The sequence below is a fragment of the Corythoichthys intestinalis genome, chromosome 1 (genome assembly GCF_030265065.1).
Source record: "Corythoichthys intestinalis isolate RoL2023-P3 chromosome 1, ASM3026506v1, whole genome shotgun sequence".
NCBI classification, from domain to species: domain Eukaryota; kingdom Metazoa; phylum Chordata; class Actinopteri; order Syngnathiformes; family Syngnathidae; genus Corythoichthys; species Corythoichthys intestinalis.
The window spans coordinates 32,673,732-32,696,017 of NC_080395.1; the positions used below are offsets into that span (position 1 = coordinate 32,673,732).

The 22,286-nt window shown below is 37.6% G+C and overlaps 1 protein-coding gene across 1 annotated transcript in view; it reads right to left on the reverse strand.

Moving 5' to 3' along the window:
• Nucleotides 1-256: 256 nt before the first annotated feature.
• LOC130914529 (FERM domain-containing protein 5-like) overlaps nucleotides 257-22,286 on the reverse strand; it is a 91,150-nt gene continuing 69,120 nt past the window's right edge. Inside the window, exons 3-14 of the mRNA XM_057833796.1 lie at nucleotides 20,346-20,388; nucleotides 19,975-20,053; nucleotides 15,441-15,538; nucleotides 15,220-15,343; nucleotides 9,192-9,279; nucleotides 8,942-9,030; nucleotides 8,808-8,871; nucleotides 5,648-5,739; nucleotides 5,368-5,442; nucleotides 5,231-5,299; nucleotides 4,462-4,568; nucleotides 257-2,601 (exon numbers count right to left, since the gene is read on the reverse strand). Of these exons, the coding sequence (XP_057689779.1) occupies nucleotides 2,048-2,601; nucleotides 4,462-4,568; nucleotides 5,231-5,299; nucleotides 5,368-5,442; nucleotides 5,648-5,739; nucleotides 8,808-8,871; nucleotides 8,942-9,030; nucleotides 9,192-9,279; nucleotides 15,220-15,343; nucleotides 15,441-15,538; nucleotides 19,975-20,053; nucleotides 20,346-20,388 (1,482 nt within the window). The 3' untranslated portion in view covers nucleotides 257-2,047. The remainder of the gene's footprint in view (nucleotides 2,602-4,461; nucleotides 4,569-5,230; nucleotides 5,300-5,367; nucleotides 5,443-5,647; nucleotides 5,740-8,807; nucleotides 8,872-8,941; nucleotides 9,031-9,191; nucleotides 9,280-15,219; nucleotides 15,344-15,440; nucleotides 15,539-19,974; nucleotides 20,054-20,345; nucleotides 20,389-22,286) is intronic.

Sequence of the window (22,286 nt, forward strand, 5' to 3'; positions counted from 1 at the left end):
GCAGTCTTTAGGTCATGTCACACCATCTCAACGGGGTTCAAGTCTGGAGTTTGACTTGGCCACTCCAGAACGTGTATTTTGTTATTTTGGAACCATTCTGAAGTTGATTTACTTCTGTGTTTTGGATCATTGTCTTGTTGCAGCATTCATTCTCCTTTTAGTTTCAACTGTCAGACAGATGGCCTCAGGTTTCCCTGCAAAACATCCTGATATACTTTTGAATTCATTCTTCCATTAATGATTGCAAGTTTCCAGGCCCTGATGAGCAAAAACAGCCCCAAATCATGCTCCCTCCACCATGCTTCATGGTAGGGATTAGGTGTTGATGTTGGTGAGCTGGTCCATTTTTCCTCCACACATGACGTTGTGTGTTACTCCCAAACAATTCAACTTTGGTTTCATCAGTCCACAAAATATTTAGCCAAAACTTCTGTGGAGTGTCCAAGTGCCTTTTGCAAACATTAAATGAGCAACAATGTTTTTTTTTTTTTTAGACAGCAGTGGCTTCCTCCGTGGAGTCCTCCAATGAACACCATTCCTGGCCATCGTTTTACATATAGTCAATGTGTCTACAGAGAGATTGGACTGTGCCAGTGATTTCTGTAAGTCTTAAGCAAACACTCCAGGGTTCTTTTTTTACCTCTCTGAGTATTCTGCGCTGAACTCTTGGCGTCACCTTTGGCGGACAGCCACCCCTAGGGAGAGAAGCAACAGTGCCAAACTCTCTCAATTTGTAGACAACTTCTCTAACTGTCAAATGATGAACATCCAGACTTTTAGAGATGGTTGGGTATCCTTTCCTAGCTTTATACAAATTAACAATTCTTGATCACAGGTCTTCAGACAGCTCTTTTGACCGAGCCATGATGCACATCAGACAATGCTTCTCATCAAGACATTTCTTACCAGGTGTGTGTTTTATAGTGGGCAGGGAAGCTTTAAACCACTCATCTTTGATTCGGCACACACCCGACTTAAATTGTTTGGTAAAAATTGTTTTCAGTTGCTCTTTAGGTCTCCTTAGGCAGAGGGTTCACTTACTTATTTCCCCCCCTTCTGTCATTGTTTGCATGCTATCCCCATTGAATATGAAAACCTATAAATATTTGGGCGATTTTAGTTAAAGCAGATACTGTATTTTCATCTGTGTGATTTTGACAAAGTTCAGATCACATTTGATGTTGATTTTATGAAGAAGTTTGAGAAATTCCAAAAAGGTTCAGATACATTTTCATACCACTGTATGAAGCCTTAGCATAAAATGGACTACGCATGGAACACTTTAAAGGCAAGTTGGACTGCAACTTGCTTTTTACAAGTTGGGAGCTAATGCGATGGAAGCGAAGCCACTAAAGTTAGGCTAATCTGACTGGATTTTCACTGAGCCGAATAGTATCCAAAACCGTAAGTAAATGTGTTGTCTGTTTGCATGCTATGAAAGTTTAAGAAAACTGTTGAAGTGGCTGTTGTTGAGCTGAAGCGCTGCAACATTTTATCTTGCTAAGCTAAAGGAAGTTTACGTTTAATGCTAATTTAGGACTAAGTAGCGTTGCTGTGGTTTTGGTAACAAGTCATTTCTTTTGAACTGCTATTTTGTTGCATACGTTACACTAGTAACTGTTTTAACTTATAGTCAGGTGCGACCTATCTATGTTTTGTGTTGTAATGAGCCATTTTTTGACTAGTTCGACTTATATTCTGCAGCGATTTATAGTCCAGAAAATAGGGTAACTTCTCTTTGCCTCCATTATTAATAATTAAATGAGTGTGTTTAAAGTAATAAATACAGCAGTGCATTAATTTTTAATCATATCAATGATTTTGGGAATGAGTGCCAATTTTCAAGGGTGCTTGAGCACGTGCTAACTAAAAATGTTTTCTAGTGTTTCCAAATCATTTAAATCAACTTCATGAAGTTAAATGACCGGCATCATCTCTCTCAAAGTGACTTGTGAAGATTAAATACAGCGATCCTACTTCAATCCATGGCTTGTGACTTGGCAAAAGCTGTTTAACTAAATTTAGACGGTCATTCTTTTCGTCCTATTTACTTGCTGATCAAGAGCCCTCCTATCCATCTGAGCTTACAGGCGAACCAGCGCCGCAGCGGGCAGAAGTACTCAAAGTGGAACTGCTGGAATTCGGGCGTGGTGCGGATGTCTCTCAGGAAGGCCACGTCCAAGTCGGATTCGGTCAGCACTATGAGAAGCAGCAGGAGGGCGAAGAGCAGTCCAATAGTGACCAGGAACAAGCGGAGAACACTCAGGATGAACTTGTGCAGTTCCTCCACATCGCTCGGGGGCGACGCTCTGCTTTTAAGTGCCCGTGGGGCTCTCCTTTTGTCCGCCGCATCTGGCGATGCACCAAACTCGTCCTCGTCGATGCTACAGGGGGCGCCGTTGAGGTGCATCTCCATTCCGCGTTCGGCCACGGGCGTAGGGAGGACGCTGTCCGAGGGACTGTAGGCTTCATCAGAGATGACCGCTGATGCACCGGCCTCGCCGCCGTCCACTGTGCGGCCTCGGGTGGGCAGGAAGGAGTCGCCATGGGAGACCGAGCGAACCGGCGTGGAGTGGGCGCTGTCGCGGAGGGACTCCAGACCTAAGCATTCAGACAACAGATAACTAATCAAATTCTTTTAAAAAAAAAAAAATTAAAAAGAGACATTAAAACTACATTAACTTTCAAAACGCAAAAATATTATTTTACCTTATTTAAAATATCCAGTTTTTTTTTAAACTTATAAAGAAAAAGATGCTTACATGAAAAAAAAACAAATGAGTTTAAACACTGAAAATAGGAAACTCATTTGTAGCAAAAAACAACTTTAAAACCAGATCATTCAATTTGAAAAAGTTATAATAATCACTTATTTTATGTTGCCTTAAAAACACAGAAAGCTCATACTTGGAAAGTTTTTTAACACAAAACTTCGGAAACCTACACAAAAAAACATTTTTAGCAAAAATAAAATCCTAATTTTCCTTTTTTTGTTGTTGTTGTTGTTGATTATAAACACTCTAAAATCAATAGAAAATAAAGTTTTTTTAAAAAACTACAAATAATGTCAATCCCTAGAGTTACTTGCTGTGTTTCAGCACACCACATACAACAAATACTATGAATGCAATACAATAAAAAAAGAGCTAAATGAGGATGATTGCTTCCTTACAAGATCATTTTGCCTTCTAGTCCCAACAGATTTTTCTTGTCTGCTCTGTATTTAAATATTTTAATGGGGAAATGATGAAAGCTAATTGGAAGAAAAACATTTTTCCTACACAGTGGTGAGAATAATGAGCCTTGCATCCCAATGCAAGTGTTAATTCTCATACAATAGTCATCTCAACAAAGCAAACATTGACTAAATTGGATGAAAACTTCACAGCTCACGAACCAAGTCACAAGAAATAATACCACAAAGAAATCAGATCAGAGACTCAAAAAAACTAGTCCTTGGGTTACCTGGGCGGCCATTTGGGGTTACGGCTAGCCGGGAAGGATCCTCAGACCTACATCCCTGAGCGGGCCCTTCACTGATTGAGGGGAGGAGGGGAAGGGCCCCCAGAGCCTTGCCCAGTAGCCGGGGTCCAAGAGACAAAACGCGCACCTTGACATCGCGAAAGCAGTGGTTGACCATACGCAAGTGGACGTTCACTTTGGTCTCGATGCGGATCAGGCACTTGACCATAGTTCAAGGTGAGCAATACGACCTCAAGGCTTCACGCAGACTTGATCCCGTGATCACAATGGACACAGCTAATGGACCATTTACTTGCGTTGAGAGTCGCGACTAGGAATGTGGTCCACTCTAACGCCTGGCTACTTCATCTGTTGGCAATAACACAGTCGGCTCGACCCTCTCACGGAAGGAGCTATTCTTGGACGGTTATTATTACCAGTGAGAATACCAAGGCAAACAGGGCCATGACAAAACACCAAGAGAGGCTCAAATTCAGTTCAAGGTCAGAGCTTGCCCTATAGTTGCCATAGGAAGTGGTAGTGCAAGGCCCAGAGTAATTTAAGTGAAAGTATCATGGAAATATGACATATTAGATGTGTTTCTGGAATTTCTGCCAAAACAAAATTTTAAATTATACTACCAAGGACGTAAATCTTTTGTTGTCCAACTATTTCTCAGTCTTAACAAAAGCTCATTTCACACTTTGATGATGGGGCAGGTACTCCACACAACAAACTACACGTGTACAAATATCTATTAAAAAGTCAATTTAAAGTTTCAATTAAAATTGTCAAAGTAAACTTACTGTATTTCAAATCATAAAGGCTTCGAACAACATCATAACAAGAAGTCATTTAAAGCTTAAAATTAACAGGTTTCGTTTGATTGTTTTTTAGTTTTTGGTATTGAGCTAAAACTCCATTAACTCTGTTAAATATACATTACAGCCACCAACAGTTTTGTAGTACATATTTTATATGTGAGAGCGCGTTTCATACCCTCCATGATGGAGATGTGTACTGCTCTCCGTCTCGTCCTGGGCACGCTCGTCAAACGAGGGCCATGCGTGATAGATGGACAGCTCCTGCTTGGCACCATGCCCGCCCTGAACAAACACAACCCATATAAACACGTGTACTTGTTTGTTTGAAGGTTATACTGTACAATATACTAGTTTAGCATAGTGCAGCATGATAATGCTTATGATAACGTGCAATGTCTTAGTTCATCGTTAGCTGCATGTGGCCAAGCTAACAGCTTAGCTATTATCATACCTTGTCACTGCTAACATGCTAAATATTAATAAGCACCAAGTAGAGTGTACGCTTGATGATCTTTAACCAAACCACCCTTCGCCTTTGTTAGCCTAGCTTAATGTGATTCGCCCATGTACAGTACAGTATTATGGGTCACAATATTATAACATGTAGATAAGCAAACATATAAAATGTTCACAAAAAGTTGGGAATTTGGGAGCAACTGTACAGGTGAACTTCATCCAACCTTCGCTTAACTTTCAAATACAAGTCCAACTGTTCCGTGTAGTTTTGGTATTCAACGCTTTGTGAGAGGACAGCGAGAAGAGCAAAAAGATAGAGATACATTTAAAACTTTCAAAAACTTGAAAAGTTTTACTGCATTTTTGGTTGAAATGTCCCCTGAAATTGACTTTTTTTTTTTTTTTCAACCTTACATTTTTGCGAGTATTGTGTGACAGAAATTGACAAGAGTTGACATGAGTTTTTAAACTTCAACAGCAATTCTGACCTGTGGATCTCAGGCGGGTCCCTTTTAATTTTGGCACTTTGTTCCATCACTTCTTTTGCGACCTTCCCACTGGAAAAGAAAATAAGTGTTTTTGCATATGATAATATTATCATGCAATATAGATAAAAAAGCAGTACCTGTATCTAAACCGACTACCCTTGAAGAAAAGATTGCTACTGGACACAGTGCGCACTTGACTGGACTTCTCCAACCTGATATTGAAAGTAAAGAATATTACTAAACATTCCATACTCATTTTTGTCTATTTCATTTGAAATTTCCGTCAGACAGACAAGAAGACAAGACACATGTTTAATCAAAACTGCATAGCCTGACCTGTCAAATGTCAGCCTCGTGTCTGTCTGAATAACACAGTTTCCCCCCATCTGTTCTGTTTGTTGAGGCTCCGTGACTCACTTGTAAAAGGCTTGATTTTCCACACCACACTTCCACAGGTGCTTACAGGCCTCAGGTGTCGGTGCAAAATAGGTCAGTATGATCTTCTGGTCCTAAAAAGAAACCCACAGGACAGTCCATTTTTACTAACAAAGGCGTATAAAGCATGTTGTTTATGAATTTCAACTCCTTATAACTAAAGAACAAAAAAGAGTACAAACTTTCTTTTTTATTATGAAAGATATTATAGAAGAAGATAATCTTTTTGTAAATTCTGTGTTCCTGTAGCCATAGAACCAGGGGTGAAAGTGGGCCTGAACGGTCAGGAACGCAGTTCCGGTATAAGATTCAGGGCCGGAATGCTGTTCCGGTATAAGATTCAGGGCCGGAATGCTGCTCTGGTACACGGTGCTTTGATTCCGAAAATATGACAGCAATTATCAAAACGCTATGTAAAAAAAAATGCTAAGCTGCCACACATGCATTTCAGCTCCAAGAAGAAAACAATCTACTAACATCAGATTTACATACACAAGTGTTAACAATAAGCATAATAAAGTGCTTGTGTAGCATAATCCGTCTCCACCAATATTTATTATTGATTTTATTCCACGGACGGCATGGAGTTTTCCCCAGCTGCTGCAATTATCTGAGTCTGACGATGATGAGTCAAGTCAATGTGCGAATGCACGCAGCAAAGCAAAACGCCTGGACTAATTTATCCGTTCAATTGGCTGACATACTGACATGTGATCAGCAGAGATGGTTAACTCTGATTGGTTCAAATGTGCATGTTTTCTGAAACGACAAAAAAAAAAAAAAACCTTGTTGAATTGATGCGACAAAAAAGGGCAATGCAACATAAAATGGATCAAATCTTAAAGCGCAACGAAAGAGTTGAGGCTTATTTATCATATTTAGTTTTATTTTCTCTGATGGGGAGGTTCAGAACATCTTAGCTGTCAATGTGCACTTTGGACTTATATTTGTTCATTTATGTTAGGCTACTTATTCATTTCCTTATGATTTAAAAAAGTCAATGTTTGCACGATCTTCAAAATATATTCCATTTTACTCTGCATAATATAACATTAACTTCAATTTTAATATATATCCTATGTTCTAAAGTAGCTAAAATTGGCATCTGGCATTTAATATGTGATAAAATGAGGGAAAATAAAAATTAGGAGATGGAGGTTGGGGTTATAGCTGTGATTGTTAACTTTTATTTTGCAAATCATTGAAAAAATACAATTTTGAATGAAAAATAAATAAATCAAATTTCTGGCTCCGTGGCGACCTTCACGTCGGGGAGTTCCGGCAAGAAATTTTAGCCACTTTCACCCCTGCATAGAACACAGTGTGGCACTACAAAGAAAGCGATGTCTTGTGACATGATGTTTGGTAGTGAATGAGTCAATGTGGTTCAACAATCAACATATGCATCATGTGCCCACATTGCAAAGACACCTCCTTAAAACTACTTCAACTCCCTTGTTTTTAGTGTAAATCGAAATAAGTGATAGATCATTACTTTTAGTTCAAGGACAACTTCACAACTAGGCATGTGCCGGTATGAGATTCTGATGGTATGATAACCTTAAGCCAAAATATCGCGGTTTCACGGTATCACAGTATTGCTATTACAGCTCTAATAGGTGTTACTTTGTGATATCTGGGTTAAAAAAAAACAACAACCTTTTTAATATTAAACAGGATGTTTTTCAAAATGTTAGTAAATTGGAACATAAGTGTAATGTTAAGTTAAAAAAAAAAAAAAAAAAAAAAAATTTAAATAAAATTAAAGCAGTCCTTTAGGTGAGCCTAAACCCACAGCCACAGCTCAACATTATTACCATCACAACAAAAATAATTGAATTATTTTCCAGAAGAAGCACGTGTGTATGAATCGTATCATGTTTACATTATATACACACTCTCTCAACACAGACAGTTGCCAGAGAGCGAAAAACACGTTTTACCATCGCTAGACACACTAAACATGCTGGAGTTAACTCTCGTAGCTGGTGGGAAACGTTCATGACAGTGTTTACTAACCTTTAATTTTGTATAAATGCGAAATCATATTGGAGGCGTTGCCTCCTCGGCAGCCACACTCCGCAAACATGTTTTACATGTCGGTTGGCCCGCCTCCTCTAAGCCGCGTCTGTCTGTAACTTTTCTATAGCCGAAGTATTCCCATACCAGCGATTTTGTTTTCTTCGATGGCGGAAAAAGTTCAGGAGTTTTACCCCCTCCAGCCATCGGGTAGCACAGCTGACTCACTGACACTGAGCAACAACCGTGGGGGGAGGGTTGAGCCTTGCAACTGCATTTTTGGCACATAAAGAATAGCTAATACCTTAAGGACGGTATGATGGAAAATTTTTGCAGTTTTCACGTTTGCACGTTTCATACTACAGTATAGCTTTAAACCAGCAATCGGCACATATCTATTCACAACAACTTTCAGCTAAGCAATTTTCCAATAAATGAACAATTGGAACAATTGAGCATCTTGGCCAACATTTAACCATTGGACTACATATCTCTACAAAACTACAGTATTTTCCAATGAATGAATACCATTCAGTTTGGGCTTTACAGTAAGAGTATGTAGCATACAATATTGATGATGTCACTGCTTTAAGAAATTTGTGTATGAGCCAGAGCAGACCGATTTCCCTAATATTCAGGGAAAATTTCCCATGAATGAGGATTTATCGATACTTACTTTGATAGACTTCCAAATTTGTCTTGCTATCATCATTGGAAAAATATTCTATTGTAACTTAAAAAATCAATTCTGTTGGGAAGTTTGAGATTAACTCTGTCAATTAAAGTGATTTGTTTGTTACATAGAAGTGTTTCTTATTTTAAGAGGGGAAAAGTAAATGTGTCAGAAATGTTCTTGTTTTAAGAATAGATATTCTTGATTTAAGAATAGATATTGTTTAAAACATTATTTGAATGCAATTTTTTTTTCTTGATTTAGGTGAAAAAATATCAGGTTTTAGCTGTATGGGCTTAATAAGAATAGTAATATTTACTTTAAGTAAAATAATCTTACACATTAATCTGTTAACTAGTCTTTAACACTTAAAACAAGTTGGAGAAAATTATTTGCCTAGATTTAAGAAAAATAATCTTATCTATATGTTATAAATTTGCAGTGCAGTACCTCAGTCTGATTTGCATAAATATGGAATGTCTTGGCTTCAAACTTCAGCTTGGTCACCTCATCCCTGTTGAGTGGGACACAAAGCTGTAATATTTTATTCATTATTCGCATTGCTATAGAATAGTGGCACTCACCATGTGAGGATATGAATCCTCCTGTTTCCTTGCAGCACGGTGAATCCAAATGGAGTGAATGCCAGAAAAGCTGGATTTCCAGACACATCCTAACGGCAAAAATAATAAATCATAAAGCAACGCATCAGTTTGTCCTTAAGTCTTAATTTTAAAAACACACGTCCAATTTGTTACAAATATGCACAAAATAAGTCCTAGAGCAGATTGTCATGTTATAGTGTTGTTCCATATTGAATACAGTGATCAAGACCTTGCATGGATGTGGGTCAACTCCATATGTCTCCAACATCTGAGCCTTCTGGAGGAAGTTCAGCTCTGATGTTTCAGGGCTTTGACCTCTGTTAAAACAACAAATGAATCTGGATGGACACTAGCTTTATGGAGGCAGAGTTAGCACACACATTCCCAAGGTTATCCCCGGAAAACTTGAAAAGTCTGGCCCACCTGCCACCATCTTACTTAAAAACGTAGTTACAGTTACAAATTACTTCTCCCAAAATGTAATTGAGTTTGTACCTCAGTTACCTTAATGTAAAAGTAATTAGTTACTTGACAAAGTAACTGATGTTACTTTTCATGTTCTACATGTTATTACATGATCCATTCTATAATGTTTTTCACATCAAATGTTTATATTAACTGATTGAATTGAACTGTCCCCCCACCCCCCCAAAAAAACATAGGTTACCGTTTTTACATTTTTTTTAAAAATTCACATATATAATAGTGTAATGGTGTAAATGCTGTGAGAAAGTAGCATTTTTGTTTTTCCTGTTGTACTGAACCCGCGGCAAATCTTGACCCCCATACCGAGGTACATACTTGTGAAAGAGTATATTTTATTCATGCTTATAAAACACATAACTGGTGTGATACTATATTCATTTGTTAGACTATTCATCCAGGTTCGTGTGTTGTATTTCTTTGAAGAAATTACAAAGAGGTTCTGTTGATCGTCTTATCAGATATTAACTCCCTTTTGGTGCCAGCCACGGCCAGGTTCTCAAGGTTGTAAGTCATGATGTTTTTCTGTGGAAAACCACCAGAGTTGATACTTACGTTTCAATTTTATTTTCATAGGTATCATTTCACAGTATGCATCCAGTTTTGAGAAACCCCAAATAAGGAGTAGCAGTTAGAGCTAACTCACTCTGAACTACTGATGGGATTTTCGGCTCTTTTCGGTGATCCGGTTCATTTGGATCGGCTCAGTGAAAAGAGCCGGCTCTTTTTGGCTCTCAAACGGCTCTTTTAACTTTAGCTTTTCTTTTAAATATTTATGACAAATTTAGCATATATTTTGATAAATGACTTGGTGAACTAAATATTGCACTCTACTGACTGCAAATAGCAACAATTATCAAGCAAAGAAAAGGGTTTTTTACTTATTTTATTGAACATTAAAAAGGCTCCAAACAATAAACAAGCAACAAAATTAAACTTCAACGAACAACAATCAAACATGCTGCATCATAACAAAAATAGTGAGATGTAACTGCAACAGGAGCAGCGATCAAAACAAACATAAGCTACTCCTTGCATTATTTTAACGAACATAAGCTACTCCTTGCTTTATTTTAAATTTGCATTCAAGAAAACTAAATACTTCAACTTGGACGGGCTGATCCGGCTCCTTCTATCAGTAATTGTTTGTCCAGTCTTTTGGCTAAATCCAGATTTTTTTTTTTCTCATGGAACCTGCAGATGCATGTGTTGACTTGCATCCTTCATTTAAAAAAAAAAGAAAAAATCAAATTTCTATATTAGAGTCTCAAATTAATGAAATTCTAAGTATCAAATGTGATACATTAGGCTATGAGGGGTTAAGTTTGCAGGCATGGCATTCTGCCCTATGGTCATGTGACTTTAACCAATTAAAATGTCTCCAAATGCTATTGCGTTTTCTGCTCATCTTGAAGGCCTCGTTCGTGTGTCGTCCTTTCCTATACAGATAGACAGACAGACAGACAGAAGGGAAAATGACCCTCGAGGCTCTCGAGGGTGGGTGCCGGCTCTCATCGTTCACTTCAAAGAGCCGGCTCTTTGTATCGGCTCGTTCACGACCGACACATCACTACTCTGAACTAGCCAATCATAGCGCATCACACACCCACTGTTATGACATGTTTCTGACCATGTGACTCTGTCAAATAAAAAGGCCCCACGGGATTCTACAGGTGGGGAGACTCTTGCGACGCTGGACTTCGCACCTGCCGATCGCCGTGTGCACGTTAAACGAGACTCGAGTGATTCCTGACCGCAAGCTATTTAATCTCCGATCAGGTTCTCTCTCCTCGTGACTGTCATTAGAATAGAATACTGGTTGTGTTTTATTTCCTGACAGTACTGAACCATGACTTGTGTCTACTGTCACACCCCTAATATATATAGACATTTTTCGCAATATGTAGGTGTTGCTCTAAATCTCTTCCATCTTTGCTCTAGTTGTTTTGATTAAAAAAAAAAAAAATGACACATGGTTTATGGATACGTCATGCAAAAACAGGTAAGGGCAGGTTACTATTTTTGGAAATGAAAAAACTATTATTATATTGTAGCATCTACAAGCACAATGCCCACTTTGTGATGATAATGCATACTGAACAGGAAAACCGTCCATTATTTTCAATGAATTGTACCCACCTAGACGCCACGAACTATGCTAACGCTCCGAGCCACCTCGCTTCGCGTCTGCAACGGCTTCACAACCCCTCTCCCTCCTCCCCTCTCCTGCTCTGCTCTCTCCATGTCTCTCAGACCTCTCTCATCATTCAACCAAACTGTAGTAACGCACGCCTTCACATCCTCAACTGTCAAGAATAATGCCGTTAGTAACGCCGTTATACTCCAACGTCGTAATTAACAACACTGCCTGCCACCATCTTTTGGAAAAAAATAAATAAATGCAAAATAGATGCAATTCACTGCAATGCACTTTTAACAATCTCACCAGACATTTAAAATATGCATACTTTTGTAACACTTTTAGCTGACGGGGCAAGAAAATCCTGCAAGCCCACCAGGTTTATAATGCTCTGACAGAAAACCCTGCTTTCTCGTAGTTCCAATTCCTGTCGTTGAAATTACATTGAATTTCTAGTTAGGGCTGTCAAAATTATCGCATTAACGGGCGTTAATTAATTTTTTAAATTAATCACGTTAAAATATTTGACACAATTAACGCATGCAATGAATGACCCACTGGCATATTGCCTCAAACATTACAATGAGGCCGTTTGTGGACATTAAGAGTGAAGAGAATGCCACCGGCCGCTTGGGGGCAGCGCCGTTCCATACTCATGTTATGTCTTCTAAACGTGGGAGAATTAGTAGTTGTGAGACGTTTATGCCGTATTCACAATGCAATGCAAATTGCTATTTGTGCTCCACACATATTTCGGTAAGTTTTCTTTCTTTTAGTGGCAATTATGTGTCTCTTGTTTTATTTTGGGTAAGATATGTACAGATATATGTTATACAGTAAAGGCGAGTGGACACAGGCGTTCTTTGGACCACGCTGTTTATTGGCATAAGCTTCTCTTTCACAACAAACATAAGTATCGTTTAGTGAAAGCACAACAAAAATAATATTCCTATCTCTCAAAAAAAAAAAAAAAGAAAAACACAAAAAGAAAAGCACTTCAGTCTATAGTAATGAGGCCCTGTTCTGACACACAGTTAAACAACAATGCAAAATGAACTGGCATTCCATATCAAAATAGCTATGCAAAATACACGTAAAACTTTTCACTCTATGTTTATTATTGTTATTTTTATTCTTATTACTATTATATTAACTCTACTTTTGATTGAAAATTTTACAAATTTTATTAAAATGAAAACATGAAGAGGGGTTTTAATATAAAATTACTATAACTTGTAACTATAACATTTATCGTTTAAGAACTACAAGTCTTTCTATCCGTGGATCACTTTAACAGAAAGAATGTTAATAATGCCATTTGTGGATTTATTGTTACAATAAACAAATACAGTACTGATGTACAGTATGTTGTTGTATGTATATATCCGTCGTGTGTCTTATCTTTCCATTCCAACAATAATTTACATAAAAATATGGCATATTTTAGAGATGGTTTGAATTGCGATTAATTGCGATTAATTACGATTAATTAATGTCTAAGCTGTAATTAACTCGATTAAAATTTTTAATCGTTTGACAGCCCTATTTCGAGTTTGTGGTAATCCTTTGAAGGCCTCCTTGCTGTACAATTATTCAGTGTGTGTGCAGTTCAATGAGAATGTTGTTGTCTGTACCCCGACACATCATCCATAAAGTTTGACATGCGGAGGTGCGACGTGATGACAAGGTCGAAGTTAACATAAGGGGCACTGCTTCTTCTTTAACCTACTCTGTATATCACGTTGCGTCTTCGAGAGACGGCCACTCCGCATATTGAGTGCTAGAATATTAGAAAGTAGGCCTGAACACTATATCGTTTGAACATCGCCATCCCAATGTGTGCATGTTCAATAGTCACATTGCAGGACGTGCAATTGTTTTTTTTTTTTTTTTAACATGTAAACTTTTGTATTACTTCATAAAAGCAGCAAGTGTGCCGATCCTGGATCCCTTTTATATACAGCAAGCTTGGATTAAAAGGCATTATATAAATTAAGGATTTCCCCGATCTGATCATGTGATCAGAAATTTTTCATTTTTCAGATGATCGGAATAGGGTGAAAAGGATCAGGGTTTTTAATGCTTGTACAGCGTCACAGCCTCTCACCATCTCTCCTGTTAGGCAGTGCGACCAAACTGTTTTTATTGGTCACCAGTGCAGCTGGCGTTTGGTACTTAAAGTTAACGATGATTGACAGGTTTGTAACTATGATCTGGCCTGAGAAGCTTTGGTAGCTCTACGATTGAAGGCACAAATGTGTATATCATCGTTAAACTTGTTGCCCAGTCTAAGTGTGCTGTGCCAACTCATTCATTGTGTGAGAGACTGTTCTCGGCAGCGTGAGCGTCAAAGCATGAGTGGATTCATTTATATGAATTATATGAATGTTAAAGATAGTGAATAAAAGTATGGTGTTAAAAGTGATGCAATGAAAAATGTGGGTGCACCTACATTTTGTGCTGGTGCACCTTAAGAAAAAAGTTAGGTGCAACCAGTGGAATCTATGCAAAAAGCAGTGTTGTTAATCTTACTATTAAAAAAATAATTAATTACTAACTCAATTACTTCTCCCAAAAAGTAATTGAGTTAGTAACTCAGTTACCCGAATGTAAGAGTAATTAGTTACTTGGCAAAGTAATTGGTTTTACTTTTCATGTTTTTTTTCCATAAAAAATAAAAATCATTGGTCACACTATGTGAAGTTCAAAGGGTTTTTGGGACAGTCGCCCTAGCCCAATTCTTTACCCTAAACTAAACTAGACACAGGGTTATTGTGGATATTGCGATAACTAGACAGTAACCCTTGCTATGTTTGGAAGTCATTTAATGTTGTGAATCAACCGTTAAAATTGTTAAAATTGCTCCCGTTATTGCATTACTGTAGTTCCCTTCTGTCTACTTTCATCATGTAAAAGTTTTAAAACTGTTTCATCATTTAAAGATCAATTCAGGTCAAGATTTTGCCGATTGAGTATTTTAGATAAAAAGTTACTTAGGTTCACTAGGAAGGTTCTCTACAACAGAGCCTTTCTGAGAAGTCTACTGCTTTAAGATGGCAGCCGTTTACCAATGCCTTCAAGTCTGTCATTTCGCATCTAGTTCATATACGTGTGATATCTAACATAGCATCATGTGGGTGTAGTTTGTAGGCTGTCGGCTACAGTCAGGCATTATTTTAGCCACCTAGCCTTGCAACGTGTTTGCAACGGCGCCATAACTCCCTCTTTCCCACTCCCGCGCTTCTCTCTCTGTGTCTCGCAGACTTTTCTCGCGTCATTCAACCAACATAGTAACGCAAAGTAACGCACGCCTTTACATCCTCAGTAACGGTAACGGCGTTGCAAAGATGAGAAAAGTAATTAATTGGATTACTCACTACTGAAAATAAATTTTGACGCTAGTAATGCCGTTATACTCTAACTCCGTTATTAACAAGACTGGCAAAAGTGTGGAGCAACATATATCGCAAGTTTCATTTTTTAAAATATCGTTTAAGCCTATACCAAACAGAGCTATTCAGGTTATCTGGTGAAAATTCTTCTAGTTTTAATATCGCAATATATCGCAACCCCCCAAAAATCACAATGACACTTTTTTCCAATATCGTTCAGGCCTATTAGGAAGTCTACTTACATCAGCTCTGTCTTGTGGATATCGGCGATCCGCCGCTCCAGTTTTTCTGAGTGTTTGGGGAAGAACTGGAACTTGGAACTGTATCCTTCAGGGTGTTTTCCAGGGTCGTAGTCGCCAATCTCAGCTGGAAAATTGAGACGAATGAAAAGTACTTAATTGCCGTATTTACCGCTTTTTCTGGATTTTCTCAATTAGCTCACAGAATATTTCATGTTTGTTACCTTGTAAAATATACGCAGCCAGTAGAGCGGCATCTGAGGTTTTGCACAGCAGGCGGCCATGGTAGAGGTCTCGCTTCACCTGAAGGAACACCAGATATCTGCAGTGTGGAAGAAGACAGCTTAGAGTTATTTAGCATGCGTACACTTCCTCCCTGTTATTGATTGACTGCAGTAGAGCTCCATGTGATCAGTCACGGTGGAACCTCCAAATTGGAATACAATATCCCTAACATTGTGCAATTTGGTCAAGGCTAAGCATGACAACTCGAAAGACACGCACACAAAAAAATGGTCAGATTGCCCTTGTTTTAGTGACTTTTTTTTTTTTTTAAATAGTTACTGTTTTGTTTTGTTGTTATATTTCAAAGCCAGAATGAACTCAACTATAATGCAAATTATGCTTCACATGGATGTCCAAAGGGAGACGGTTTATTAAACCAAGTCTCTGAGCACAGAAGTCATAAAAACGTGCATTTATTAAACCTTTTTACCTGACCGAGTGCTACTTCCCTTTAATTATTTTTGCAGGCTTTTATTGGTGTCAGTAAAGTCAATTCAAGTGGGAAAGCTGCTCCCCCTCGTTGGCTCCTTCAAGGCAGAAGCAGGCTGTGAGTATTGTGTGCGTGAGATTTATTTGTGAGTTGATTTAGAGAGGGCTGGCATGGGAACTCTGAGGGTGCGTGTATCATTTGTTAAATTGTCAGGTAGGCCTCACACAAGGTAGCAGTGGAACACAGAAAATTGCTTTGGTTTCAACATAGACTTCACCATCAGTTGACAAGACAACTCCCGCAAACATTGCGCCATGCCTTCCTGTTGGGGGCTGACCCAGGCAGAGTATTAGGCATTCACTGTGATGAACTCAAATACACGCTGCGCTCAAACGCCAGATTTAGGTGGAAAAAGGACAAAAGTCTTTCTGCATACAAGCAGGCAAGAGTGTCTCAAGAGTGAGTGTTTCACTTTGAAACATTGTGAAAAAAATGCACGGAAATAATTAGCGTAGCTTTAGCCTGAAATATTTAAGTATGTAAAATGAATGATAACTGCCTGTTTTTTTTGCTGTTAACCAAGAATCTAGACTGTTCTATGTTCATATCTAAAAAAATTCAGAGATGTACGCATTTATTTACATGAATTTCAACTTAAAAAGCTTTTTGTTTTGTGATGGCCGCTACTTTGGCTTTACACAATAGCATAATTTTAGCTCGAAATATTTACGTAAAATGAATGATAACTGCCCGTTTTTTGCTTTTAACCAGGAATCTAGACTGTTCTATGTTCATATCTATATGTTCATACCTATAGAAATTGCGGGATGTACGCATTTATTTACAAGAATTTTCAACTTAGAAAGGTCTTTGTTTTGTGATGGCCGCCATGTTGTATCCATAAACAGTAGCATAAGTTTACATTCATGATCAGGTCATTTTCGGCCAACTGCCCATTTTTTGGCCAAAAAAAAGAATTTAGACTTTTCTGGGTCCATACAAAAAAAAACAAAAACCCTTTTACGTGTTTTATTTTATGTAACATTTCAATCTAAAAATGAAGAGGGCCAGATATCCGGCAAGACATGACATCAGAATTCAACCTAAATAAGTGGCGATTATATGAAGACAAATGCAAATTTTGCTTTTGTTGAATAAAAGTAAGATGATTCTGCATGCTTTCGTCAAGTATTACGTTTCTGATGGGAAAATTTAGTGATTTATTGGCTGTTGAAAACTTGCACAAAATAAAAATAATAATATTTTGGGCAAAAACTGAACATATGATATGCTAAATATTGCTATTGATCCTGAAAATATAGGCGATTGTCTCAACATTTGGGGATTTTTGTGCTTCTAGCATTAAATTTGAGAATTTTATAGCCATTTTAAGTTTTGTTACACTTGTATAAAAAAAATAATTGGGATTTTATTAGGGAATGACTTTGGATTTTTTTTTATGTCTCTGCTCATGGAGACTCATATAAACCTAAGGTGCCTGTTTTGGGTTTAGGTCTCTAGCGGCTTTAGTTTTGAAAATATTTGAATTTTACGTTTTTGAAAATAGGCAACCTACTGATCGACCCTGAGCCCCGTGTCCCGTCAACTGATAGTAAAGTCTATGGGTTTCAAGACACTACCTGGCAGAATTATTCGGACAACCTAGCCTTTACACTTGCTGTGTAAATATGGAGCTAGGCACACATTTATGGAGTTAAAACAGCTTCCACTCTTTGGAGAACATTCGAGCATAATCGCACAAAAAAATAGAATACTTGATTTCCGATTTTTTAAATTTTTTTATCAGACTTCTTATCTCTCATCAACTAAATGTACTCTCTGTCCTCTAATGTTCAGACTGAAACAACATGAAACTAAAAACTCGTGTATTCCCTGCTACATTTCAGTCAAATGTGCTGAAAAAAAGGATGTTAGATCTTAAATTATTTTTATTCTTTAAATACGAGTAAAACTATTCCATGTTCAACAGAACTGTCTCGTGTTAAAAACTATTTCATGAAAATAAAACACATTTTAACCACAACTGCAACATGTGGTCGCACTGCAAGCATCAGTACTTGGTATTAATGTTGGCTGATATAAGGGTATAGTATATCACCAAAACAATATTAAGTTATGTATCATCATGAATTTCACTATCTTTCATTTTAATCATATATTGTAAAAGTAGGCCATATTCAAAAGTGCTGATACTTCTTAAATCAATGATGCAATAAAGATGTCCCTATACCAGCAATGTAGGAGTATTATAAATCACCACACAACACAAACATATGGTGCATAAACAAATCATTTAACAAAAGTGAGACCACATTACAAGCACACTGGGAAAGAATTAGCCACTCCCAAAAACAATTGTAATTATCAATAACTATTGATCCCTTTTAATGACTTTTTTTAATCAAATAAATAAAAATTTACTAAATCTGGGCATATCTTGTGATATGAAATGGCCTCTATTGCAATTTTTACCATATCGCGCAGCTCTACTTGGTATTGATGAGTATTCAAGTGGGTTATTCGTCTCCTTCTCCCCAGTAATTGGCTTGCAACTTATTCAAGGTGTACCCTGCCTACTGCCCATAGTTAGCTGGGATTGGCTCCAGCACCCCCGCGACCCTTGTGAGGATAAACGGCTCGGAAAATGAATGAATTTATGAATGAATGTGTAACTACTTGGATTCATACATTTAATTGGTCTGAAAAAAATAGACATATTTCCACTAGGGCTGTCAAAATTATCGCGTTAACGCGCGGTAATTAATTTTTTAAATTAATCACATTAAAATATTTGACGCAATTAACGCACATGTCCCGCTCAGACAGTATTCTGCCTTTTGGTAAGTTTTACAGCAAGGTTTTTTGTGCTGTCTAACAGAACTCTTGTGGTCGCTTTGCGACATGGTTTATTGCTTTCTTGCCAGTTCAATATGGCTGCACGACGTCTCGGGCTGACGCCTACGTTGTAATATTGTGCTTATATGATCCTTGGACAAGATTTGTCCGTAAGTATGGTTGTTGTAAAGAATGTACATATTATGTTAGTACGCGAAATATTATATTTTTTGTATGAGACGCTTTTTGTTTATGTTTAGTGAACCTGTATAGCGTGCTAAGCTAACGTTGTTGCTAATGCAATGCTTGTGTACTTTTTTTTGTAGTTTCACTACGGTCTAAAGAGGACAGTGGTTTGAGGCCATTTTATTAATAAATCAGATGAAAAAGGAAGAAGTCTGATTATTAAGGCGTCGTTCACTAGCTGTCTAGCTTTGGAAAAAGTAGACGATTCGGAGTGAGGACAGCATAGACAGATTTAAATGACAGTAGAGTGAAATGCCCACTACAGTCCTTATGTACCGTATGTTGAATGTATATATCCATCTTGTGTCTTATCTTTCCATTCCAACAAATTATTTTACAGAATATATATATAATTTACAGAAAAATATGGCATATTTTATAGATGGTTTGAATTGCGATTAATTGCGATTAATTACGATTAATTAATTTTTAAGCTGTAATTAACTCGATTAAAAAATTTAATCGTTTGACAGCCCTAATTTCCACTTTTTAACCTAACATGATCATTTTGGAGAATATACACAAACCACATTCGACTTGCTACCATCATTTACTTTAAAATTGGAAAGCCTTGAGTGCTGGGATCATTTCATAAATATAATCTTAGTTTTAAAGGCACCAGCCCTTTATGGTCATGCAGGGGACACTTAGCGTAATCAGAATGTGCTGCCAATGAAGACAATGAAGCAGCCCTGTGTGGGACAGATTCATAGTTTTATTAGAAAGTACCTGCAGCAAAAAAACATAGCAAAATAAGTCCTTACCTACCCACACACATAAGAAGAGACTATTTTTTGAAAGATGGATTTGAGCATAGCACCACTGTGAGATGGAACCAGGCAGCCGTGAGAATGTCACATCGCTCTGGTCCTAATGTGCATTCATGTGAGAAAAAAGCGGGCTGGCATGCAAAGAAGACGCGTCAACTCGTCATGTCCTACCTGGTGATTTCCTCCCGTAGGGCGGCAGGGTCAGGCGGGTAGAACTTAACACGCAAGCACATGGTGAAAGGAGGCTGAGCTGGGAAAGAACATTACAAAAGGCATTTAAATTGTCACATTGTAATTTTTTCAATCAATTTAGCCACCATTCTAGCCAGGATTAGTCAACTCATGGGAATCATAGTTTAGTGGTAATTGGTGATTTTTAGGCCTAGAAATGGTATTATGAGAAAAAAAAATGCAATTTTGTTTTTACCCATACCCATGTATTACTGTGCAGAGAAATAAAAACTAGTGGGAATTTTTGTAAAGTTTTAATATCATAGTTCTGCTCTCTGGTTTCATAATTTGTGAACAAATGACATACTCACACTTCATTTGTTTGGCAATGGATTTTGAGAACTCCAACCAGTGCTGCAATGTAAAAGGGAAAGTCAAATGAAAACTATTACCGTAATTTTCAGACTATAAGGTGTACTTGACTCTAAGCTGCCACCCACCAAATAAGCCGCACTGGACTATAAGCCGCAGCTTTCCTCACTGTATTATGAGATATTCACACCAAAAGATATTAACCGGTAACACTTTATTTGACAGTGGCATTATAAGACTTTCACAAGACCAAATGAACGACCATGAAGCTTTGAACCAATTCCGATCGATCGGGTCCGATTACGTTATTTTCAAAGTATCGGAATTGGCAAAAAAATATCGGACATGCCTTTTTTTAATATATATACATATTTTTTATTTAAATCGTTTTCTAATTGTATTTAACGTTACAGTCAAAATGTCTTACACTCATCCAGAGTAGTTTTGACTTAAAGTAGGGCTATCAAATTTATTGCGTTAACGGCGGTAATTAATTTTTTTAAATTAATCACGTTAAATAATTAACGCATGCACTGCACGACCCACTCACGCATTGTTGCGTTCAATCTATTAAGGCGCCGTTTTACCTATATATAGAGCTAAAAGGCAGCGTGTAATGAGTAGAGAGAATTTTGACAGCCTTTGGAGCCTTTTTTTATTTGGCTAAGGCCTTACAATCCCTCTCTCAGCAATTAAAAATATCGTGGGAGGCAATGTGGGGAAGAAAGGTAGTAGTTGATCATTTTCTTAACACCCTATGTTCCAAGGCAGAGAAGATATATCAATTGGTGCCCCTACGCACAGTCACGGTTGCACTTCCCATCATGCATTTGGGCAGAACAGTTCAATGGCTGCAGTATCATTTACTGAAAGCTCAACAAATACACTAGATGGCAATATTTAGTCACAATATACGAAGTCACATTTATCCTTTAAGAATTACAAGTCTTTCTATCCGTGGATCCCTCTCACAGAAAGAATGTTAATAATGTAAATGCCATCTTGAGGATTTATTGTCATAATACAGTACTTATGTACTGTATGTTGAATGTATATATTCGTCCGAGTTTTATTCATTTTTTTCTTAATGCATTGCCAAAATGTATATGATCGGGAAAAATTATCGGGAATGATTGGAATTGAATCGGGAGCAAAAAAAAGCAATCGGATCGGGAAATATCGGGATCGGCAGATACTCAAACTAAAACGATCGGATCAGGAGCAAAAAAACATGATCGGAACAACCCTAGCTGCAATGCTTCATTGCTTTAAGAAGCTTTATTTGGCCATCACTGCACCCTTGGGGGAGACATTCAACGACTACTGCCACCTATCAACATTGTTGTTGTCCAACATGCCTCCTAGCATTCATTGCAGCGCAACAGATGTAAATAACAATCAAAAATTCATGTTCTTTGCCAGTTATTTCTTCAGTTACTGTTCCAGTTTCATTGATTGCTAGTTATGGAGTTATGGTATTTGGTAACACTTCATTGGACAGTGGCACCGTCAAACTGTCATAAAACAATCATAATTATGACACGGCAAAGTATCTCACTTTTGAATGAATGTAAAAGTTAGTGACATAATTTGCCGGATGACAATTAATGACATCTGTTATAACCATTCATTAATGCTCATGACATTGTCATGTCATAATTAAGATTGTCTTATGACAGTTTTACATTCATTTAGTGTCATACGGCAAATTATCTCACTTTTGAATGGATGTAAAAGTTAGTGACATAATTTGCCGGATGACACTTAATTACCGTATTGGCCCGAATATAAGACGATGTTTTTTGCACTGAAATAAGATTGAAAAAGAGGAGGTCGTCTTATAACTGCGGTCTAAAAAAAAAAAAAAAAAAAAAACTGCGGCCTAGACATATACCCATTCACGACGCTTGATGGCGCCAGTCATCAATGAATCAAATGCT